At 43.8% G+C, this 20,255-nt stretch overlaps 1 protein-coding gene and 1 long non-coding RNA gene across 2 annotated transcripts in view; one reads left to right on the forward strand and one right to left on the reverse strand.

The window, feature by feature from the left end:
- Positions 1 to 715: 715 nt before the first annotated feature.
- The window catches only part of SNTB1 (syntrophin beta 1), a 107,764-nt gene continuing 88,224 nt past the window's right edge, over positions 716 to 20,255 (reverse strand). Inside the window, exons 4-7 of the mRNA NM_001005798.2 lie at positions 12,448 to 12,587; positions 5,912 to 6,108; positions 4,305 to 4,495; positions 716 to 3,199 (exon numbers count right to left, since the gene is read on the reverse strand). Coding sequence (NP_001005798.1) covers positions 3,107 to 3,199; positions 4,305 to 4,495; positions 5,912 to 6,108; positions 12,448 to 12,587 — 621 coding nt within the window. The 3' untranslated portion in view covers positions 716 to 3,106. The remainder of the gene's footprint in view (positions 3,200 to 4,304; positions 4,496 to 5,911; positions 6,109 to 12,447; positions 12,588 to 20,255) is intronic.
- On the forward strand, positions 3,196 to 4,353 carry LOC121109910. The gene is made up of 2 exons (XR_005857647.1): positions 3,196 to 3,481; positions 4,136 to 4,353. It is a non-coding gene; the product is annotated as an uncharacterized LOC121109910 (long non-coding RNA).

Here is a 20,255-nt window from a genome sequence, read left to right on the forward strand (position 1 = left end):
CAATTTACTTGCAAGTGCATTCAGAGTTGTTTCTGATTTATAAAGCACCTAAAGAGAGATGCTGGTTCTAGTTAAAGAGCAGGGCTCTTCAGAAACACCAGTATGCTTCCCTGACCAGAAGCAGATCAGCTTTATTTTCATTTATTTTTTTGACAAGCACCTTATATCACAGCTTCCCAGTAACATATATGTTCCAATATGTATCCAAGTATTTCTAATGGTGAAGCTTCTAGAAAGACTTCATTTTGGAAAAAAAAGGTGTAACTCCAGAAAGACCCCATTTTAGGATTTCTGTGAGGCTGCTGTGCTATGCCTCGGGTAACACTGGCAGACCAGGCTTACAGCCCCACAGCTGGCTATCTGGGCCACTAGGTTAAGAATTAATACAAAGGGGAAGGAAAATGTTCTTTTTTTTCCATAACCACCCCTAAGAACATAGCATGGCACACGTTGGCCTTGCTCCCTGAATGCAAGGGGTTGAACAGAAGTCTTTCATGACTGCTGTAACAGCCCGGTTAAGTATAAGCAATGTGCCACTGACACTGCATTCATACTTCGTTGAAATTACTTTCAAAGTCAACACTCTATCAATGTAACGAATAGCTCTTACAGGTTACTGAACTGAGATTTAGAACATCTTTTCCCCAGCCCCAACCCAAAGGACAGCCTTCTACACGGCTTGTTTGGGTACAAAGCAAGCTCACCTCACAAAAAATCCAATAAATGACTTTATTAAATATATTCTTTTCCTCTAAAATATAAATATTCACTATACTCTTATAAATGTGGAGTAAGTCCGTATTTTGTTTATCTATCCCATCCAAATATGAATCAGTCCAAAATCTGAAAATGAAGAAATAGCATCTGTAATTATCATTATTTTTCTATAAATATATATAATAGGAACTTTCTTTGCAAACTGTTTAGTTATTCACTTATACTTCATATAGTACTGAGCACCTTAGATTACATATTGTGTAATTTCACTGTTGGTACTAGTATAGGAATTTGAAATATTTACAGTGCACGTACATGTTAAGTATAACATTCCAGTGATTTGTAGATGTTAAAGGAATAAGGAAATAATAGTGCAGTACAGTTTACATATGCATTTAACCTATCCCACAGAATGCAAGTTCCCGCTCTAACCTATGGAACTTTATAGGAGCCTGTGTCCGAATTTTTAAGTTATGCTCTGAAACAGCAGTGAAATGCTTTGCAAACAGTGTCCTGAATAACCTTTTAAAACCATGACACAACGATTTACTTGGCAATGTGATCCCACTTCATATCCAGAACCCCAGCCTCCAGCGTACCGACTGCTCGCAGCTTCTCAGAAGATGCTATCCCAGAAGCTTCCAAGCAAAGGAGACCCAAGTAGCTGCTGCAGAGTATATGTGGATGGCAGCAGTAGCAGAGCGTTTGGAAATTATTGGTAAGGTATGCAACAGAGCTCCTAACTTATGACTTTGCACAAGGCATTCATTTTTAAGTGCACGTACCATGACAGTAAAAACAAAGTTCACAGATAGGTAAGTCACCTTCAGACTTTTCACTGGAGAGAGGCACTGGGAGCAGGGCTGCTGTTCCAAATGTCAATGTAGCTGTTGTTCTGAAGCAGCTGTTTTCACTATTTGCAAATTCAGCCCATCGTCTTCATTTTTCAATTAGCTTTGATGGTTAAGATAACCTATGGAAACCACCACAATCTAAGTCCTACCCTGTGATAAGCACTATGACATTTAAATCTCAAGACTTTGCTTAAAAGCAATATGGAACCAAACTGTGTCTTCAGTCTTCTTTGCCAGTCAAGTGATGTTACACTGAAACTCACTGGCTTTCTGAAGCATAAAGCAGATGTAGTACGACAAGCAAATTTCTGCAACTTCTGATTATTTCCTACATAATTCCTGTCCTTCAAAGTGTGAATTTAGGGCAAAACTCTAAAAGCAAACAAAAACCAACTCAACATGAAGCTGTTCCGTTGACAATTTAGGAACAACATAAATGCAGTCCCTGTTCTGTTTCTATTCCCACCCAACTACATGAAGCCAATTGAGCAGTTCCAGGACCAAGTTGAACACACAGTTTCCCAAAGAAAAGCAACTTTCCTGCAAAAGAAAGTCTTCCTCCTTGCAAATATGCAAAATCAAGACCATATAACCAGACCTGGTAAAGCCGTGGGGTTGACAAAGTTGGAGCAGGAGGGTGGGAAGCTCCTAGTATGACCTAGCCTGACTTCCTGCTGGAAAACTCTAAATTGGAAATGTGCAGGCAGGAGCTCAGGTCATACATCCCAGTGGATTTGGCTATCTCTCACCTGAGCCTGGGAACCTGGGTAGCTGAAGCTCCAGGTCATGAGAACCATTCTGGAAAGCCACTATGAAAGCACATCCCGTGTGTCCATACAGAGGATGCTCCCCCCCCGCCTACGCCCCACTGCCATCCCTACAGGTAGCGCCGCATCAGATCCATTGCTAGGAATGTCCACAAGATGTCTCTATCATTTGACTTGAAATTGCCTCTCAGCAGGGACTGTGCAGCTGGTCACTGACCACCTCAGTATTGCTTTGGAGCACACTACTCACACAGGCATGTCTGCATGCTCTGCTGGGTATGCAGCACTGTGTTCTGATGGCTTCTCACAAGAAACTCTACAAGTGGTGTAGAGGTTAGAAGAACCAACATGTGACTTCTAGGTGTTGGGACAATCTTGTTTATAGAACTTCCACTCAGAGAACCTTGAGTTTGCATCACAGCCAATGCCCACTCCTTTCTGCTTAGCCCTTTACTTATTCTGTATTAGCCAGTACATTGAAAAAAGCACGATTTATGATTCTGAAATATTTACACATATGGTACTACACTCTTTTACTGTCTGATAAGGGATTTTAAAATCCCACTATTTACATTGTTTTCCTTGTCATGCCACCTCTTCAGCTGATCATAATTTGGCCTTGAAAAGTTGACAGAAGTGACCAAGGACTGGGATAGCACCCCAGTCTGGTGCGGGGTTCTCGCTGCTACAGGTTGTCAGTGATGACTGTACTTCAGATGAGCGTGGTTGCTCCTCTTTTCTTTGAAGAAACAGATGTGCGTATCCCATTTATGCCACCAAACCAAGTCTTGTAATCTTAGCCGACAGGAAGGAATGAATGATGAACACAATTGGTTTTGGACAGGAATGAAGGTCCAGTTGCTGAAATTAAAGGAAGAAATCAAGTTGAAAATAATTAGACTAGATTACAGCTCAAGCAACCAGTAATTTATGGAGCGTTTACTACATTAACTGCTGTTTGGTATTTTCAACAGACTTCTATTAATAACAACCCTTTATTACAACATACTGTTTTTTTCTTTGCATGCAGCTGCAAATATGTAAGTCACTAAGGAAATAAGAAGCATGTTGAGAGCAGATGAGATCCGTGTGCCCCTGGGCTTACATCCACCTGGGTGAGCAGCTAACACTGACTCCAGTGCTGTAAGCCCTTTTCTAAGACTTTCAAACCCTCCATGTTTTCAGACTCTGTTTCTGACTAGGGATGGTGGTGTGACTGCTGTGTCCAACTCCCTGTCCTCATACTTTTCCCTGTGTATCTGCTCTTCGTCACTGCTGAAGCCAAAACAGTGTACCATGACCTGACTGTGCATGGCTGCTCCAACAGGCTGAGAATAAGCACTTCACAGAATGTATATTATCAAAGGTGATATAAAGAACTGAGCAGCCAATATGCTCAGGAACCACTAGAAGGTTTGCCTGGAAAAACCATATTTGCACACAGAATTTATGGTATCTAAACTGTTTGTAGGAATAAACATTTTTAGGTTATGTGACAGCCAACTTTAAGGGTTAAACTTTAAGGTTTGCACTACATCTGTAGTCCCCATTTTTCCCCACAATTAGATGTTGAAAAGTGTCTAAACCATAGTTTGTCACATTAGATGAAGTACATATGTGCATGTTGAAATTATTAATAACATCTCATTCTTCAGTTGTTCTGCCCACAATCACTTAAAAAGGGCAATGCATACATATAAACATTCTAACATCTGGCGATACAGAGATGAGGTATTTTCATAAACATAACTAATCTTTCATTTCTCCTTGCATTATTTTACCTTTTTCTCTTTTTAGATTGTCTCTTCCTAAAGCCATATCATCATGCTGCACTGGAAGCATGGCATCTACGTATTGCTATCGGAACCATACTGGCCCGCTCCTATAAGTGCTGTTCCACCCCCACAGCCTTAGGGATGACCAAAGAGATGATAATGTGCATCCCTCTGCTAAATGCACTACTTACAATTTCTCCATCTTTTCCTCCAAAGTCTAAATAAAGCATCCTTATCCCATCGTCTGAGGACATTTTCAGTTTTTCATAGGGGTATTGTGCAATTGTCTTAGAGAAGGCACCGTCTTGTGGTTCAGTTGTAAGAGAGAATCCATGTTCGTAATGGATGGTCAAACGGCACTCCTGGCTTTTGTATGTGCAAGCTGAACAAGGAAACAAAATTCAGACCGTAGCACTCTTAGAAGTAACAAATTTGGCTACAGAAATCTGCAGTCTACATTTGATGTCAATGGTATCTTGTGGAAACTAAGCTGTTGTAGAACTGGGTTAATCATGTTCTAATGATAAACCTGCAGATTTGGGTAATCAACTGGCGTTGCTCTGCTGTGCAAGGTCCAGGCAAGTTTTGTTAGCTGTGGTCTACATACAGGGTCACAATTCTACTTGGTAGTAACATGACCAGTGTCAGTTCTTATGCTTACTCACTGCATTCTTCCTATAGCAGTGCACATCTACGTGCTGACCCAAAGCAGCTTTCTGAAGATGGCTCGAGATGGCATTTCTTCCTCCCAAACTTTGACAGTCACAGCTATTCTTCTTGTGTGACAGAGCCAAACTCAATGAATGTGTCGCACAGTGTGTGACAAAATTAGAAGCTTGAAAGAGTGTCCCTGCAGAATTCTGACAAACACAAAGACACTCTGGAGTCCTCATTAGTGTCACAGTGATTGAAAAAGGGCCCAGATAACTGCACATAATAGCAACTGCAGCAAAAGTCTGCATCCTTCCCTCAGCTCCGAAATATACCATGATCCAAATTAAAAAGGTTTGGGTGTTTACATCCCAAATTCTCTTTCCCTCTCTCTTCCTGTGAACTCCTTTGATAACTAAGGCTTTTTACAGGCTTTTAAGGTCTGATCTGGTGGGTGGCAGCCCTGCCCGTGGTATTGGGGTTGGAACACAGTGGGTTTTGAGGTCCCTTCCAACCCAAGTTATTCTATGATTCTGTGACATGACTTCTAAATCCTTGGGGCACTCAAGGAAAAGGTGTAGCCTAAAAGCCCCACAGCCATTCTGGGCTGGCAGCTACCAGACCACAAGGGGCATTATTCCAGAGTGTCTGCAGCTAACTAACTTTTATTTGTTAATTTTGCAAGTAGAGGAATGCAGAAACATGACACATGCTCAGGGAAGGAAATGACCAGTCACCACAATCTGGCTATCGATCTGGACTCTATTTCTTTTCACTCTTTTCAAGTGTGCAGAGCTGGGTGAATAAATAACCAGTTCATGCCTATGAATCTGCCTGTCCTCCCCTGCCTCTTCCCTTTGCAGGAAAAGCTTCTGACAGACTCTCAGAAGCCTCCTGACTCTCAAAAATAGTGCTCTTTTCTGTGGGTTTCTGGACAAACCTCTGGAAGTTGCTTTTCCACGACACAGACCGACACAACTGACTACACACTTGTGACCGAGACCACGTGAGGAAAACAGGATGAAATGCCAGAATGACAATGACTGTGTCCTTGTTTTGCAGTACTGACTGCAGGTATCATACCCGCTGGGCTGGCTGGGAAACAGAGTAAGACGTGTGAAGAAGCTATGCTGTGTCTGCTACTCACATGTTGTGATTTCTGTGATGAGCTCTGCAGAATTGTGACAGCCCTGCACGATGCTCCTTGTCCACAGTGAGAGGTCTCTGCTCGTCTCCGTCCTGAACAGATGTGTTTCGATCCCTTGCCTCGTACCGGTACGGGTTGCAAAGGACAAATCCACCCCAGACTGCGGTGAGCCTTTTCCTGGACCAGAATGCACCAACCTGAAATTGGATTGGGATACACGTTGGTGACTATAACACGATGTTATAAGCACTGAGCTGCTTCCACAGAGGCCGCAGGACCATCACTGCTGAGCACTGTAACTAAATCACTCCCTGAGTAAAACTGCTTTGTCCATCCCTACATGCGTGTCCTTGGGAGTATGAGAACTCACGTCTCTCAACTTAAACCTGAAGTGACAGTTACTACTTAGAGGGTGAAGGTCCAGAGAAGAGGGTACCGAGGCAGCCAGCCAGGCAGGTGATGGTGGGGATGCTGCAGAGGGCCAGGACTTCCTCACCAATTGTCCACAACACTCCTGGATAAGCAAGTGAGAGAAATCACCTTCTGGTTGTGGTGATGGGGTTTGGTGACAGATGGAAATTCTCACTCAGCCACAGCGGCTGGATACTGTCAAGCTGCTCTTGCCATAAAACTTAAACATATGAAGACAGACTCTACAATAAATGGATAAAGTAATGATTCCCATGAAGGCTGAAGTTCTGTAAAATACGCAGGTGCCATGTGCTGCCTTCTGTATACTTCTCCTATAAGGTACCTCTAAAATGCAAAACGCTGCAGCTATTTGTAACCCCAAACTTCTGTTGCATTTTGCTGCAATTAACATTTCCTTGCCTGGCACAAGCTGTTCTTCTCCCTTGATTTTGGAAGGTTTGTCCATCACAGCCAACACTGACTGCACAAAACGTTTCTGGGAGAGAAAATCAACACCTCAGAATAATTCCTTCCTATTAAAGACGGTCCTTGTTGTTTTTCCTGCAGAAGCATGGGGCTGTGAATACAGGATGTGGCACTGATTCAGCTGAGAGTAATGAAATAGAGAAGCTCATCACACCGTGAGCTCCGGGCACCAACCCTCAGAGGAGCCACAAAATGGGACCTGGGAAATCCTTCTGAAAACTTCATTTCTAGCCTTGCTCACTTTTCTGTAGGCAAACAATATATTTGTATGAGACTATAAAATACATACGTAACACAGCAGTAGAACATACGCTGAAGCATGGAACATTAGGCTTTATGCATTACCTACTGAATACTGTTTGCCCTCAAATTACTGTTTTGCATCTGGAAGGTTAGCTGGCATCATAAAGCTGTTTTAATAGGAAAAAGAAAGGCAAAAAGGAAAGAAGAACAACAACTTCATCTTTTCAGTTACTGGGATACTACTTTAAGACATTTAAACGTTTCCCACGTTCCCAGGCAGACCATGTTGATACCTGGGATCTGCATTGTGCCCAGCAGGCATCCCCTCCCCTTTCAGGTTTGCTCACACTCAGGAGTCAGTGAATTTCTGTGCATTCTGAGCCTCCTCCTCCATCACCCACCAGCAGGAGGGCCGGGAGGCAAGGTGCAGTTTGTTGTTAGACATAAAGCTCCTTTGTACAGGCTTCAAGAGCCGTGCTAAAAATTATTCTCTACTACTTCAGGTACTGAATGCGTCACAGATGGTTCAAAGGTTTTATTTCCTTTCAAAAACACCCCAAATTCCCAGGTCTTCATGCATTATCCATTGCACTCAGACTTTTCAGCATACAAATAGAACAGAGAGGTACTTCACAAATCAAAGTACGTTGGCCACATCCAATGCGAGCCGTTCTCTCGCAGCCCTCTCACTCACATTATCCCCAACTACACAAACAGGCAGGGCAACATTGGCTGGTATTTCTGCAGCACCACCAGCATGGATGTCCTCAGCTCCATGCAGGTGTCCCCAAGCGCTCCCACCCGGAGCCGCAGAGCTGCCAGAGGGCACAGGAGGTTGCTCATGGTGTGGGCTGCTGGCACAGCCTACAGCAAAACGCAGCTCTCTGCACGCCCCAGGGAGCCAGCAGGGCACCTGCTAATGTTCTCTAATTGTTCCCTTGTCTCTCTGGGCTCTGGGGACCTTTTCAGCATTACTCTTTGCAGGTGCGCAGTAGCGAGAAGTGTGCGGTACAGCACCATGTGCTGGGGGAGACCCTCCAGGACCTGCACTGCACTGCAAGGCTATAAGAATTTCAAACATCTGCTGCAACACAGCGAAATCCAGCGGCCTCTTCAAAAGGACATTGAAACCAGGACTGACATTCACAGCAAGCGTTCAGCTGCTCACTGGAGACTGATCTCAAGAGGCTGTGCTACAAGCGCATACACACCACTATAATCTGACCTTTCTTAGGTTGAAACCACTCCTTAACTCTTAACTTACTGTTTGAAACCCGCTGTGGGGCAGCTGTCCCTTTTGGAAACCTCTGCACACGCAGCAGTGCTTCTTTTGGTGCAGCTCAGGATACGTTTGGCTTTCTGGGCTGCGAGGACACACTGCTGGCTCATGTCCAGCTTCCCATCCGCCAATACTCTCAGATCCCTTTCAGCAGTAATAATGTTTGTAACAATGGGACGTCTATGGAAAAGTTGGATTTACGTAGGTAAGTTACCCAGACTGCCCTGTGCTCATAATCACCAAATGGTTGCAATCTATAGTGGCATCGAGCATCAAACTGCTCTAATATTTTCTGGTTACAGAACTCTGCTTTGCATAATAGTTACTTGAGATACTTCATCTTTGACCAGAGTGCAACGTGCGCTTGTTTTTCTTATCTGATATGATGCAAAATGCAATTTGATTGCAGACATTTAAGATGGAAAGGCTTAAGCCCCCATTCCCATGCTGTAGGGAGGCACTGTTATTCCTTCTTCAGGCATAAGGAAACATGGAAACAGATTATGACTAAAAGGTCCTTGGAGTCAGGGCTACGAGCCAGCTGCTGTGCCTCCTGGTGCAGAGACTTAAAGGAACAATTTACATCTCCTGATCTCAGTTTTATGTGAGCTATTATTTATATTCCACACAAAGCTGGGAAAGACTGCCTAGAAAATATTTTTAGATCTCAATTGCATCCGTAGGTTGAAGGCAAACTATTAACAAACAGAAAGGGCATGCTGAAATTCTGCTTATTGAAATACTAGAAGAAGATCGTAATCCTTCCACCCCTTCTCAATTTTCTCTCCTCATTTTGTCTTGGGTAGATTAAGCATGACTCGGTGCAGTATCTGGCACTGAAGTTTTCCAGTTTCAGCAGCTTTTCAAATATGCATTGGCTAAGCAAAAATGTTTTCACAAGGACTCATAAAAATCTGAAAGATGGGAGCAGCCAAGATTACAACATGTGGTCTGCGAACTTTCCAGGTGAAAAGTTCCCAATTGCACTGATCAATGCACAGAGGGGATGAAAAAACAACCAACTGAGCATGAACACAGCAGTCAATACTGGCAGCAAACCACGTGTATTTTCTTGGTGTAAGTACCTGATGTGACAGCACATAAAATCAGAATCCTGCAGGGTTTTAATCAAAAGCATCCACAAAAGTAGGTGCAATGATTTAGGGAATCTATCGGCTATTGCAGACACTGAGGATTCAAGTATTCATATGTATTTATCAGATTGCGGCTCAGTTCTAGATGTCGTCTTTGGTATTTCTGTTATCTTTTTACCTGTTTGTAAATCCCAGACAGTGGGCTGGATGCTGTGTGTGTGTCAACACACTCCTGGGGCTGCCATCCATCCTTTCCAGCCCCAGTGCCGAGGACTGTATGCTTTCTCTAGAGAATCTAATCCAGTGCTTCACCTGCATATTGCATTGTTGCAGAACCTCCTCTGCCTTAATACAGCCCATCCTGTCCTGTCCACCACAGATCCAGAGAACATGCTGCCTTGGCCTCTGTGTTCCACCTGTGAATACTTGAAAACTACTGGAATGATAAGAAAGTTTTCCTAAGTATTCCCTGTCTCCAACTGAGACCTTCAGCACAAGAAAAACGTGGAGCTGTTGGAGCAAGTCCAGAGGAGGGCCATGAAGATGATCAGAGGGCTGGAGCACCTCTCCTTATAAAGACAGGCTGCAGGAGCTGGGCTTGTTCAGCCTGGAGATGAGAAAGCTCTGGGGAGACCTCACTGTAGCCTTTTAATACTTAACAAGTACTTACAAGAAAGATGGAGAAATAGGGGAGATTTAGATTAGACATAACAAAGTAATTCTTTACTATGAAAGCAGTGAGGCATGGGAACAGGCTGCCCAGAGAAGCTGTGCATGTCCCATCTCTGCAGATGCCCAAGATGAGATTGGATGAAGATGCACATCATGATGTGTGGACAGGTAGGAGAAGGGTGAACTGGTTGGCAACTCAAGCCAATCTGGGGCTGATTAAGAGAACAAACTGGCAAAGCAAGGCACAGGTGTTTCCTAGCACTGACAGTGCAGTAGGACCGGTATGTGCAGGCCTCATTACATTGAAATTCTAAAGGGTTATCATAAGACTCCGGCAGCTCCACAGGTGTGTGGAGGTCAGAAGGCCATGGAGTTGTAGCCCTAATCTCCTGACGGCAAAGAACACTTTGCTCCTGGCAGGAGGATGACCCACCACAGTAAACTGACTTTGTTCAATTCCCTTTTTCTGCAAGCTAAAATGTAGAAATTAGTGATTGCCTCACACCTGAGACACGCTGAAGGACATGCTCAGGCTGTTATCAGCAGCCGCTTGGGTCCAGCCAGCAGGAGGGGCTGGAAGTCAGGATATGGCAATCATGGTGTTCCTGAGCTGTGCTGACCACAGGCAGGATCTTCTGCCACTTTAATGAAGAGGACTCAGATCCGCTGGCAGATGATACCCTGAAGCAATAGGGAGGAGCTGCACCATGTTCTTCTGGTGGTTTTCCATGAAAAGCATCAAAGCTTGTTTTGGGGCAGAAGGAATGCGGTCAGATAACTTACACTCTATAAAACAAGATGGGGAACTCAAACAGAAACAGGTTCAGCTGAACAACCCCCATCCTCTGCGTGGCCCACAATGGGCAGCAACCACTGAAGCACCACTCCCAGGGAATTCCCGGTATTTCTTCTCCTCATGCAAGATTCATGATCCACGTGCTGATTCTCCAGCAGTTTGAAAAAAGAGCAAGAGAGGTATGCAGAAATATTCCTATTTACAAACTCAGTTCCATCCACCTCACACTGATGCTGTCCAGAACTCCCTTCCTGCTGGGCCAAACTCACATCGGCAAGGCAGGATGTTGCAACAGTAGGAGCAATAAATCACTGCTGGCATTGGCACATTCTCACAGAGGTGTAATTACCATTTGGTAACACAACACCACGTGCCATTCAACATCACATCAAAGTCCAGTGACACACCCAGACACAATCTCCTGCTCCAACACCATACCTAGTTTTCAGCCTGACAAATTTCATTGGAATTGTCAACGTTCAATGCACAGCAGGCTGCAAACTGCAAAGCATCGGGCTCTCACCTCGTTTTAAGGTAAAAGAGAGTAAATCAGAACTTGGCTACCCGTAAGTTTGAAAGCGCCATCATGGGTAGGTTGATCAGAACAAAACAACCATTGATTCACCCAATGCAACTTAAAAAACAAAAACAAAAACAAAAACCAACAATGGTTTAATAGTAAAGTCTCAGCTCATTTAGGGAGGGAATGAAGAGACCGAGAACAAAAATTAACTAATGAGAGTGCAGTAAGAGACCTACTGCTTTTGGCAATGTGCTATCAGCTCTTCTGAAAGAGAACTCATTGAAAATAGTATAATAGTGGGCTGTAGCAAAGCCAAAACAATGCAGCAGCAGCTCTTTCTCAAGCCCTTTGACCACACTGGCAGAGAAATGTGATTAAGATTCACATCAAGAAGCACAGACAGTTTCCACTGTATAAAGACAACCATGGGAAAACTCCATCTGAATTAGTGTTGATGGATAGATCCGAAATATTGCAGATGGTTATTTCAAACCTCAATTCCAGAATGTGTCTTTCAAGTTCACCATTTTAAACTAAAAAAGCCAAGACTTCCTAGAGCTAAAACACAAGTCATACTGAAATTCTCTCTTATCATACGTGCAAGACCCCAGGAGTCCCAGATCATGGACACAGTACTTCCACATCAGCATGTTCAAACCAAGGCAACAATTTCCCATTTGCCAGTCTGGAGAAGTAGTAGCTGAAAATGTGAATGCTTCTGCAGATTCCTCAGGTCTGCATGCTGAGATAAGAATCTCAGGAGATCAAACTCTCAACTATTTCAGCACTTCCAATCTGGACCAAACTACTGCACTCATTACCTTTCCAGTGCGATTCTAGCAATCTGCTTGGGCCAGAGCTTGAAGTGGAGGAGGAACAGTCAGGCTGAGCACATTCCCCCATTCAAGAAGAATCTCATTTCCAAGCCATGGCATTTTAGATGTGATCTATAGATGTACAATCACTATACCTGATCTCAGCTGATCAGCCATTCCCAGTGCTTTTGTAGCTGTAATCAAAAAGCACAGGTACCTGGTGGCTAGGAGGGGGTAGGTGTGCAGAGGGCTGAACCAAGCCTCCTTCATCCGTGGCATGCTCTCATATATTAAGAGGTCCTTCTCTGTCAAGACCACCAACACTGGCTTCCAGTGCTTCTCGTTGTCTCCCGGCACCTGAAAAGGAGGAACATTTCAATGAAATGAAACAGAGATACATGGTGCAAAGCCTGACAACATGAGCATCTTGAGCCCTGGGCAAGACAGTGAGCGAGTTTTTCTTCTTTGGCATTGTGACATCTCCAACATGAACTTACAGCCAGATGCAGCAGAAACGGAGTAAAGCACAATGAAATCTGCTGCTCTTGTTGACAATACCATTCCGAACCTCCTTGCAGTCTTCACTCATGACAGGTTGCTCCATAAAGGCAGTAGTATAAGAACACTGAGACAGAGCTGGCTGTTATTTAGCTGTGGTACACATGAAAGGACCTTAAATGCATATTTACAAGGAGCACCGTTCCTGTGCAACTGCCACATTAACCTGAGTGCCAGACACTACTGATGTTGTTTCTGGGTTCAAAACTACTAAAAACCTGCAATATCATTATTGCTTAACAATGTCAGGTAGTAAAATAATACTGCTTTGGGAGCAGATGGGTTTGCTTCTTTCCTCTGCAGTTCATGTTTTCATTGCTTTTGTTTCCCATAGTTTTACAGATGTCAGTTTATAGCGTAGAGTTGATCTGAAGCATTGACTCAGAGATGGATCTGCATCCACACTTCAAGCCCATCTGTAGACAATATCTAATAACTGGGACATCAAAGCCCTTTACCAGCTGCAGAGTCCAGATGTGGAATTCTGTTTTGTAGCTCAGGCATGTGGTTGTCCACATGACCACACACTATGAGTATTCTGGTTTTTACTTAGTTTAATCTGGTGTCTTAAAATAGATGGGAATACAAAAGGGTCTTGGCTTTCACAGACAAATTAATCACTTTTCTTTTGGTTCACATACAAGATATCACATTACAAAGCTCACAATCTAAAGCCCACAATCTAGAACCCAAACACCTTGGCTGTGTATTAAAGAAATTAAACAAATTATGAGACTCTCTAGAGAATCTGGTTGTCTATGTAACTTCTCCATTAAAACTTTGTCTAGCAAATAGAAGCAGCTGTCTAACATGTGTTTTATGCCTCATGCCAACCTATTTGGCATGGATTTGTGTCAGTGGGCACATCATTTGCTAGAGAAAAAAAATTATCTTTTTTACGTAAGAGATAAATCAAAGATTGGCCGGGCTGGGAATGACAGACCAGGAATGGTGATTCAGATCCACAAGTACCATGTGCTTTGAATGATAGCTTCAGACTGAGAAGCACATTTGAAACATTCTTATTTTACATGAAGACAGATTCCAATGCATTTCTGAACTTTTAGAGGATTTCAAGCCAGCTGTAGGAAAGCTTCACACAAGAGAACCAACATCCAAGGCAGATCTTAAGCCTAAGCCAAAGATTCTTGGCTCATATCATTTTAAAAAGTAAAGTAAGTGGACAGAGTGTGGGGCGTTACTTCTTTTTCTTTCTCTCTGTCTTTTTTTAATTCTATGGCCACAAACAATCCAAAGACTTCGGGAAGCTGCTCACAGCTTTCCCACAGAACTCTCCCACCTGTGCAGTATTTTCAAACATAGGTTCTGTGATTAAGTGGCTGGTCAGCCAACTGTGACTCCAGAATGGCTGGGAAACACTGCTCCCAGCAAACCAACCACGAGAAAGGGAATACAACACATTTTGCCAGCTGTTCACACAACTGTTTGCTGGACACCTGTAAATATCAGGAGCCAGATATCCTAGCTGGGAAATGAGTGGATGCTGCATTTACAACCTGCACAGCGAAACCCACAGGTTGGCCTTTGTCCTTCTCAATGGCACAGTGACTGGAGAAGTTCCTCTGCCTTAAGGAATTGAAGGCTTTTCCTCAGCTCTGCCTGAAGGGATCCGATCCAACCTCTCCTTGTAGGATGCATCCCTTATCTGTAAAGCATACAGCAGTAACCTCTGAATGGCTTGGGTTGGAAGGGACCTGACAGCTCATCCAGCTCTAACCCTGTGCTGTGGGGGAGAGTTGCCACCCACCAGCTCAGGCTGCCCAGGGCCGCATCCAACCTGGCCCTGAATGTCATCAGGGATGGGGCACTCACAGCTTCTCTGGGCAGCTGTGCCAGTGTGAGGTCTCCCTGGAGCCCTCTCTTCTCCAAGCAGAACGAGACTAAACTCCTTCAGCCTTCCCTTGTAGGAGAGGTGCTCAAGCCCCCTGAACACCTTCATGGCCCTCCAAAGGGAACAGGTGCCAGGGAGAGAGGAGAACAATGTTTGCCCATGTCCTTCAAGGGGCACTACCCAGGAGAAGAGCCCTGTGATGCACACTTTTAATCACATTTTTATAAACCTTGCTGGGACTATGGCTGTCTCATTCATAAGGAAAGCTGGTGTAAGCAGTACTGCTGCTATTTCAAACCTGAAGAAGGATTTGTGCGTCTGAAAGCGTGTCTGTTTCTTCCAAGTGTAACAGCTGATCTAATAAAAGATATTGCCTTTCCCTAAAACCTTGAATTGCATTACTGTTCACTGATTTCAGAGGGGTTTGCATCAGGCTCTAACAGCTGATGCCGTACTGTTCGTCAGGCAGTCGGCACTTCTGTAAGGTGTCAAAGAGAACATTTTGTCCTGCAGATGGTAACAGCAAATTTTACAAAGGAAGAACAAAGTCTGCAAATACAACATTAGCCTACAGGGCACATTCAGAACAAATCAGCATGGGAAATTAATCCAGATCAAGCAACAGGGTCATATCAAGCATGAGTAAAATAATAAATTTCAAAACAAGAGGAGAAAGCATGCTGCTTAATAACAGCTAAGAGAAGGATCTGTTCCAATAGTAAGGATATAAAATCTGACATATCATAACATGAAATAGTTCCCCAAGAGTATATTTAAGTATCATTTGAGACAAATTTTAGAGGCACTCTTCTAGATGATGGCTAGGGCTGGCAAAACTTGGCAGAATTCTGTCACTTGTAGTAAAATTCTTAGAATCACAGAATCATAGAATATCCTAAGTTGGAATTTCATAAGGATCACTGAGTCCAACACCTGGCTCCACAAAGGACCACCCAAAAATCAGATCCTATGTCTGAGAACATGGTCCAGATGCTCCCTGAACTCCAGCAGCTCAGGGCTGTGCCCACTGCCCTGGGAAGCCCATTCCGGTGCAGACCCTGACCCTAACCCCCATCTGACCTTCCCCTGACACAGCTCCATGCTGCTCCCTTGGGCCCTGTTGCTGTCCTTCCACTCTCTGTAAGGAGCCGCAGGCCACCACGAGGACTCCCCTCAGCCTCCTCTTCTCAGGGCAGAATAAACCAAGTGATTTTATCCACTCTTCATATGCCTTCCCCTCTAGACCCTTCGCCATCTTTGTAGCCCTCCTTTTATGTTCTTTCTGTACTGCAGTGCCCAAAACTGCTCACGGCACTCCATATGAGGCTGCACAAGAGTAGTGTAGGCAGCTCACTGGAGATATGTCCTTTTAGAAACAGTTCGGACCTTTGCATTTTCATCTAACAGGTCTCCTTTTTGTAAGGGTTTCCTTTGAATTTCAGTTTCTCATCTTCTTCAGGCTGTCAGAAATGGATGAAAGAATACCTTTAATCTAGGGGACTTGCAGAAAATCACATTAGAGGCCTTAGTCTTTTCTGGAAAGCTGCTTTACATTTTCATTAACTCAAAAGGGACATTTCAATCACATTCTTTGTTTAATAAACAAATTATATATTGACAGCAGACTCTACTGCAGCAGGTATTCTAAACGTGCCCTTTCAGAGAACTGCAAGGTAGCAAGTTCACACTTAGCGTTTTAATACCCTTTCCCCTCCCCTGCATCCCTCCAATCCAGAAGTTAGAATACCCCTGCACACACTGCACGAGAGGAGCAATCCAGAAAGAATTTTCTGAAACATTTTTCTTGCCATTTTACAGCCTCCCTTCACTTAAAATCTCTGAATGCTGCCAAAAGTCAGCTTTGACACAGGCTGGGATGTGTTCTGCTACGTATTCCTTGCCATTTCATTGTCTTTTGATGAAGGACTACGTCCATGTTCAGAATAAATTTGATTCTCTTACAGAAACCTACTTGTCAGTTCTTGAAAATAACAGTTGGGACTGCAAAGTATTTTTCCAAGATGAACAGCAGCAAGGCAAAAATACAACATGCCAACAGCAGCATATGCAACAATGCTTACACTTTGCAAGCTCATTTGATGGGAGGCAATTTTCCATGCAAGAGTGGGTGCAAGTGACAGCCATAGGCAGGGGATATCAACACCTCCCACACCGCATACACAGATAAGATACGTACTTAGTAGTTTTAAACAGGAAATCATAGAATCACAGAATCATAGAATGGCTTGGTTTGGAAGGGACTTCATGGATCATTAAGTTCCAATCTCCCTGCCACAGGCAGGGTTGCCAGCCTCTAGATTGAGTACTAGATTAGATTGTCCAGAGCCCTATCCAACCTCACCTTAAACACCTACAGGGACAGGGCATCCACAACCTCTCTGGGCAACCTGTTATAGCACCTCACCACTCTCTCAGTTAAAAAACTTCCCTGACATCTAATCTAAACTTCCTCTCCTTTAGTTTAAAACTATTTCCCCTTGTCCTATCACTATCTACCCTTGTAAAAAGTTGATTCCCCTCCTGTTTATAAACTCCACTTAAATATTGGCAGTCCCTGATGAAGTCTCCCTGCAGCCTTCTCTTTTCCAGGCTGAACAAGCCCAGTCCTTTCAGTGTATCTTCATAGGAGAGGTGCTCCAGTCCTTGGATCATCTTCATGGTCCTCCTCTGGACCACATCCAAAAACCTCCACATCTTTCCTGTACTGGGGGCCCCAGACTTGGATGCAGTATTCCAGCTGGGGCCCCATGAGGGCAAAGTAGAGAGGGACAACCACTTCTATCATCCTACTGGCCAACCCTCTTCTAATGGAATCCAGAATACCACTGGCTTTTTGGGCTGCAAGCACACACTGCTGGCACATCTTAAGTTTTTCATCAACCAAGACCCCGAAGTCCTTCTCAGCAGGGCTACTCTCAAGGAGTTATTCTCCCAGTTTGTAAACATATTTGACCTCAACCCAAGTGCAAAACCTTGCATTTTGCTTTGTTAAATGCCATTAGGTTCATGAGGGCCCACCTTTTGAGTTTCTCAAGGTTCCTCTGAATGGCATTCCCTCCTGCTGTATCAGCCATACTGCTCAGGTTGGTGTCACCAGAAAACTTGTGAAGAGTGCACTCAATCCCATCATCTTTGTCATTGATAAAGGTGTTTAAGAATACCAGACCCAAGATGGACCCCTGAGGGGACGCCACTTGTTACCAACCTCCACTTGGATACGAAGCCATCGACCACAACCCCCTGACTGCAACCTTTGAACTACTTATTTAACCACTGAATAGTCCACTCTTCAAATCTCTTATCTCTCTAATTTAGAGATAAGGATGTGGTGGGAGACCATGTCAAAGTACTTGCAGAAGTCCATGACATCAGTTGCCTTCCCTTTTCCCACTGATGCCATCACTCCAACACAGAAGGCTACCAAATTGGTCAGACACGACATTCCCTTGGTGATGCCATGCTGGCTGTCTTTGATCACCCACTTGTCCCTCACGTGCCTTAACGTGTCTTCCAGGAGGATCTGATCCATGATCTTCCCAGGCACAGTGGTGAGACTCACTGGCCTGTAGCTCCCTGGGACATCTTTCCTCCCTTTCTTGTAAATGGGAGTGATGTTTCCCTTCTTTCAGTCCCCAGGGACTTCACCTGACAGCCACAACTTTTCAAATATGATGGACAGTGGCTTGGTAACCACATCATCCAGTTCTCTGGGATACGTGTCATCCAGCCCCATGGACTTGTACAACTCTCATGAGCTGGTCTTGGACTTAGTTCACCCTTATACTGGCAGGGAGTTTGCTCCTCTAGTTCCTACCTAGAGGTTCAGGTTCAGGGATGTGAGCCTCAGGGATGTGAACATCCTGGAAATAGTACAAATGTTGTTCTTTAAAAAAAAAAAAAAAACAAAAAAGGAAGAAAGCTAATGAAAATATGCCTGGTTTTGTTCTTTTCTCTCTCTGACCTCAGCGACAGCTCAAAGGTGTCTCTCTCTGTTATCAGATTTGGATTACAGTTACTGCACACACAAAAAATCCCACAAAGGGCACAACATTGCATCCTTTAAGTGTCAGACAGCTACTGAGCGATGTATATGTTTGGCTCTGATGCTGTGTGAACAGGCAGAGCAGCATGAGGACTACACTGATCCCAACCCTCATGCTATCCCCCGTGCAACTTGGGTACATCTACAGCTACAGGCACTGATGAAAATGAATATGGTACCCATTCATGAGACAGATTTGTTCAAGATTGAACTTCTTCTAGATGTCCTTGAAAACGACAAGACACAACCCAGCTTTAGTCAAAAATAACAAAGTCAACCACAAGAGCATGGTGATAGCTACAAGCCCATGTTCCAACTGTAGACTAAATGTGATTTCCAAACAGCTCTGGCTTGTATCTAGAATCACAGAATAGCTTGGGTTGGAAGGGACCTCAAAGCCCATCTAATTCCAGCTCACCAGATCAGACTGTCCATGACCCCATCCAACCTGGCCTTAAATGCCCCCAGGGATGGGGCATCCACAGCTGCTCTGCACAGCTTGTGTCAGTGTCTCACCACTCTCAATAAAAGATGTCCTTTTTCTTCTCCTGAGACATGAATCCAGGGAAACTGGATAAATAAATGCCTAGACGTCTAACTGTGGAGGACACAGAAAGTAAGAAAAAGAAAAGGTAGATTGTGCATTTCAGAAATCTTTGCCATGACCTAAGATCACTCTAATGTGCATGATACTTCATAGTATAGTAGAGATTTGAAGGTCCATAAGAACTCTTTTTCAGTGAGATAATGTCAAGAATACACCCAGGGCAGAGAGCACAGATATGGTATCATCATAGATACCATGTAATAATCATAGATCATCATTTGTTCAAGACACTGACTCACTTTCACGTCAGATGAAAGAAACTCTTTAATGTCTCAAAAAGTATTGTTGTGTTTTCTGAGTAAAAGATATTTTCCTCTATAGAGATTTCCTCAGACCACAAGATGGCTGAGAGAAATTCTGAAATTATGTAATGGTAATTTACTAGGGCTATGATGGAAAGGCACTGCAAACACCAAAGCTCCACTCCCGAAAAGATAGTGTTGAACTAAATGACTTCTGAAGAAAAATCTGCACTTTACTACTTATCTTCCCCATTGTATTCTTTTTCAGAAATTGGCTGGGGAGAGTAGGGAAGAGAAAAGGACATTCCATCACCCAAGGACTGTGGCAAGGAAAACTTGCCCAACCTGTAATACAAAAGTACAGAAGATAAATGTCAAGCTAGACAGGTGGGAAGGTCAGAACAAGCCCAGCTGGCACTAGGAACTGAGGCTGATAAAGAGATAGAGGACAGGCTAGCTATAGTTCAACTGACCTTCAAGGCCAGTTTGACAGGGAGAAAACCTGTGCTCAAAGTGGCCATATTTTAAGTACTGTTTATAAAAGAGACATAGGAAAATGGAGAAATAGGCAAGAAAGCACCATTAACCCTTGGCTTTTCTTATCAGTTATACGGATTGAACAAATGAATGAAAAGTCTGGAGAGTGGGGGTGAGCACAAAGCTGCTATATTAAAGCTGAAACCAGTGCAAAACTGCAGGCAGT

This window comes from Gallus gallus, chromosome 2 (assembly GCF_016699485.2).
Source record: "Gallus gallus isolate bGalGal1 chromosome 2, bGalGal1.mat.broiler.GRCg7b, whole genome shotgun sequence".
NCBI lineage: Eukaryota > Metazoa > Chordata > Aves > Galliformes > Phasianidae > Gallus > Gallus gallus.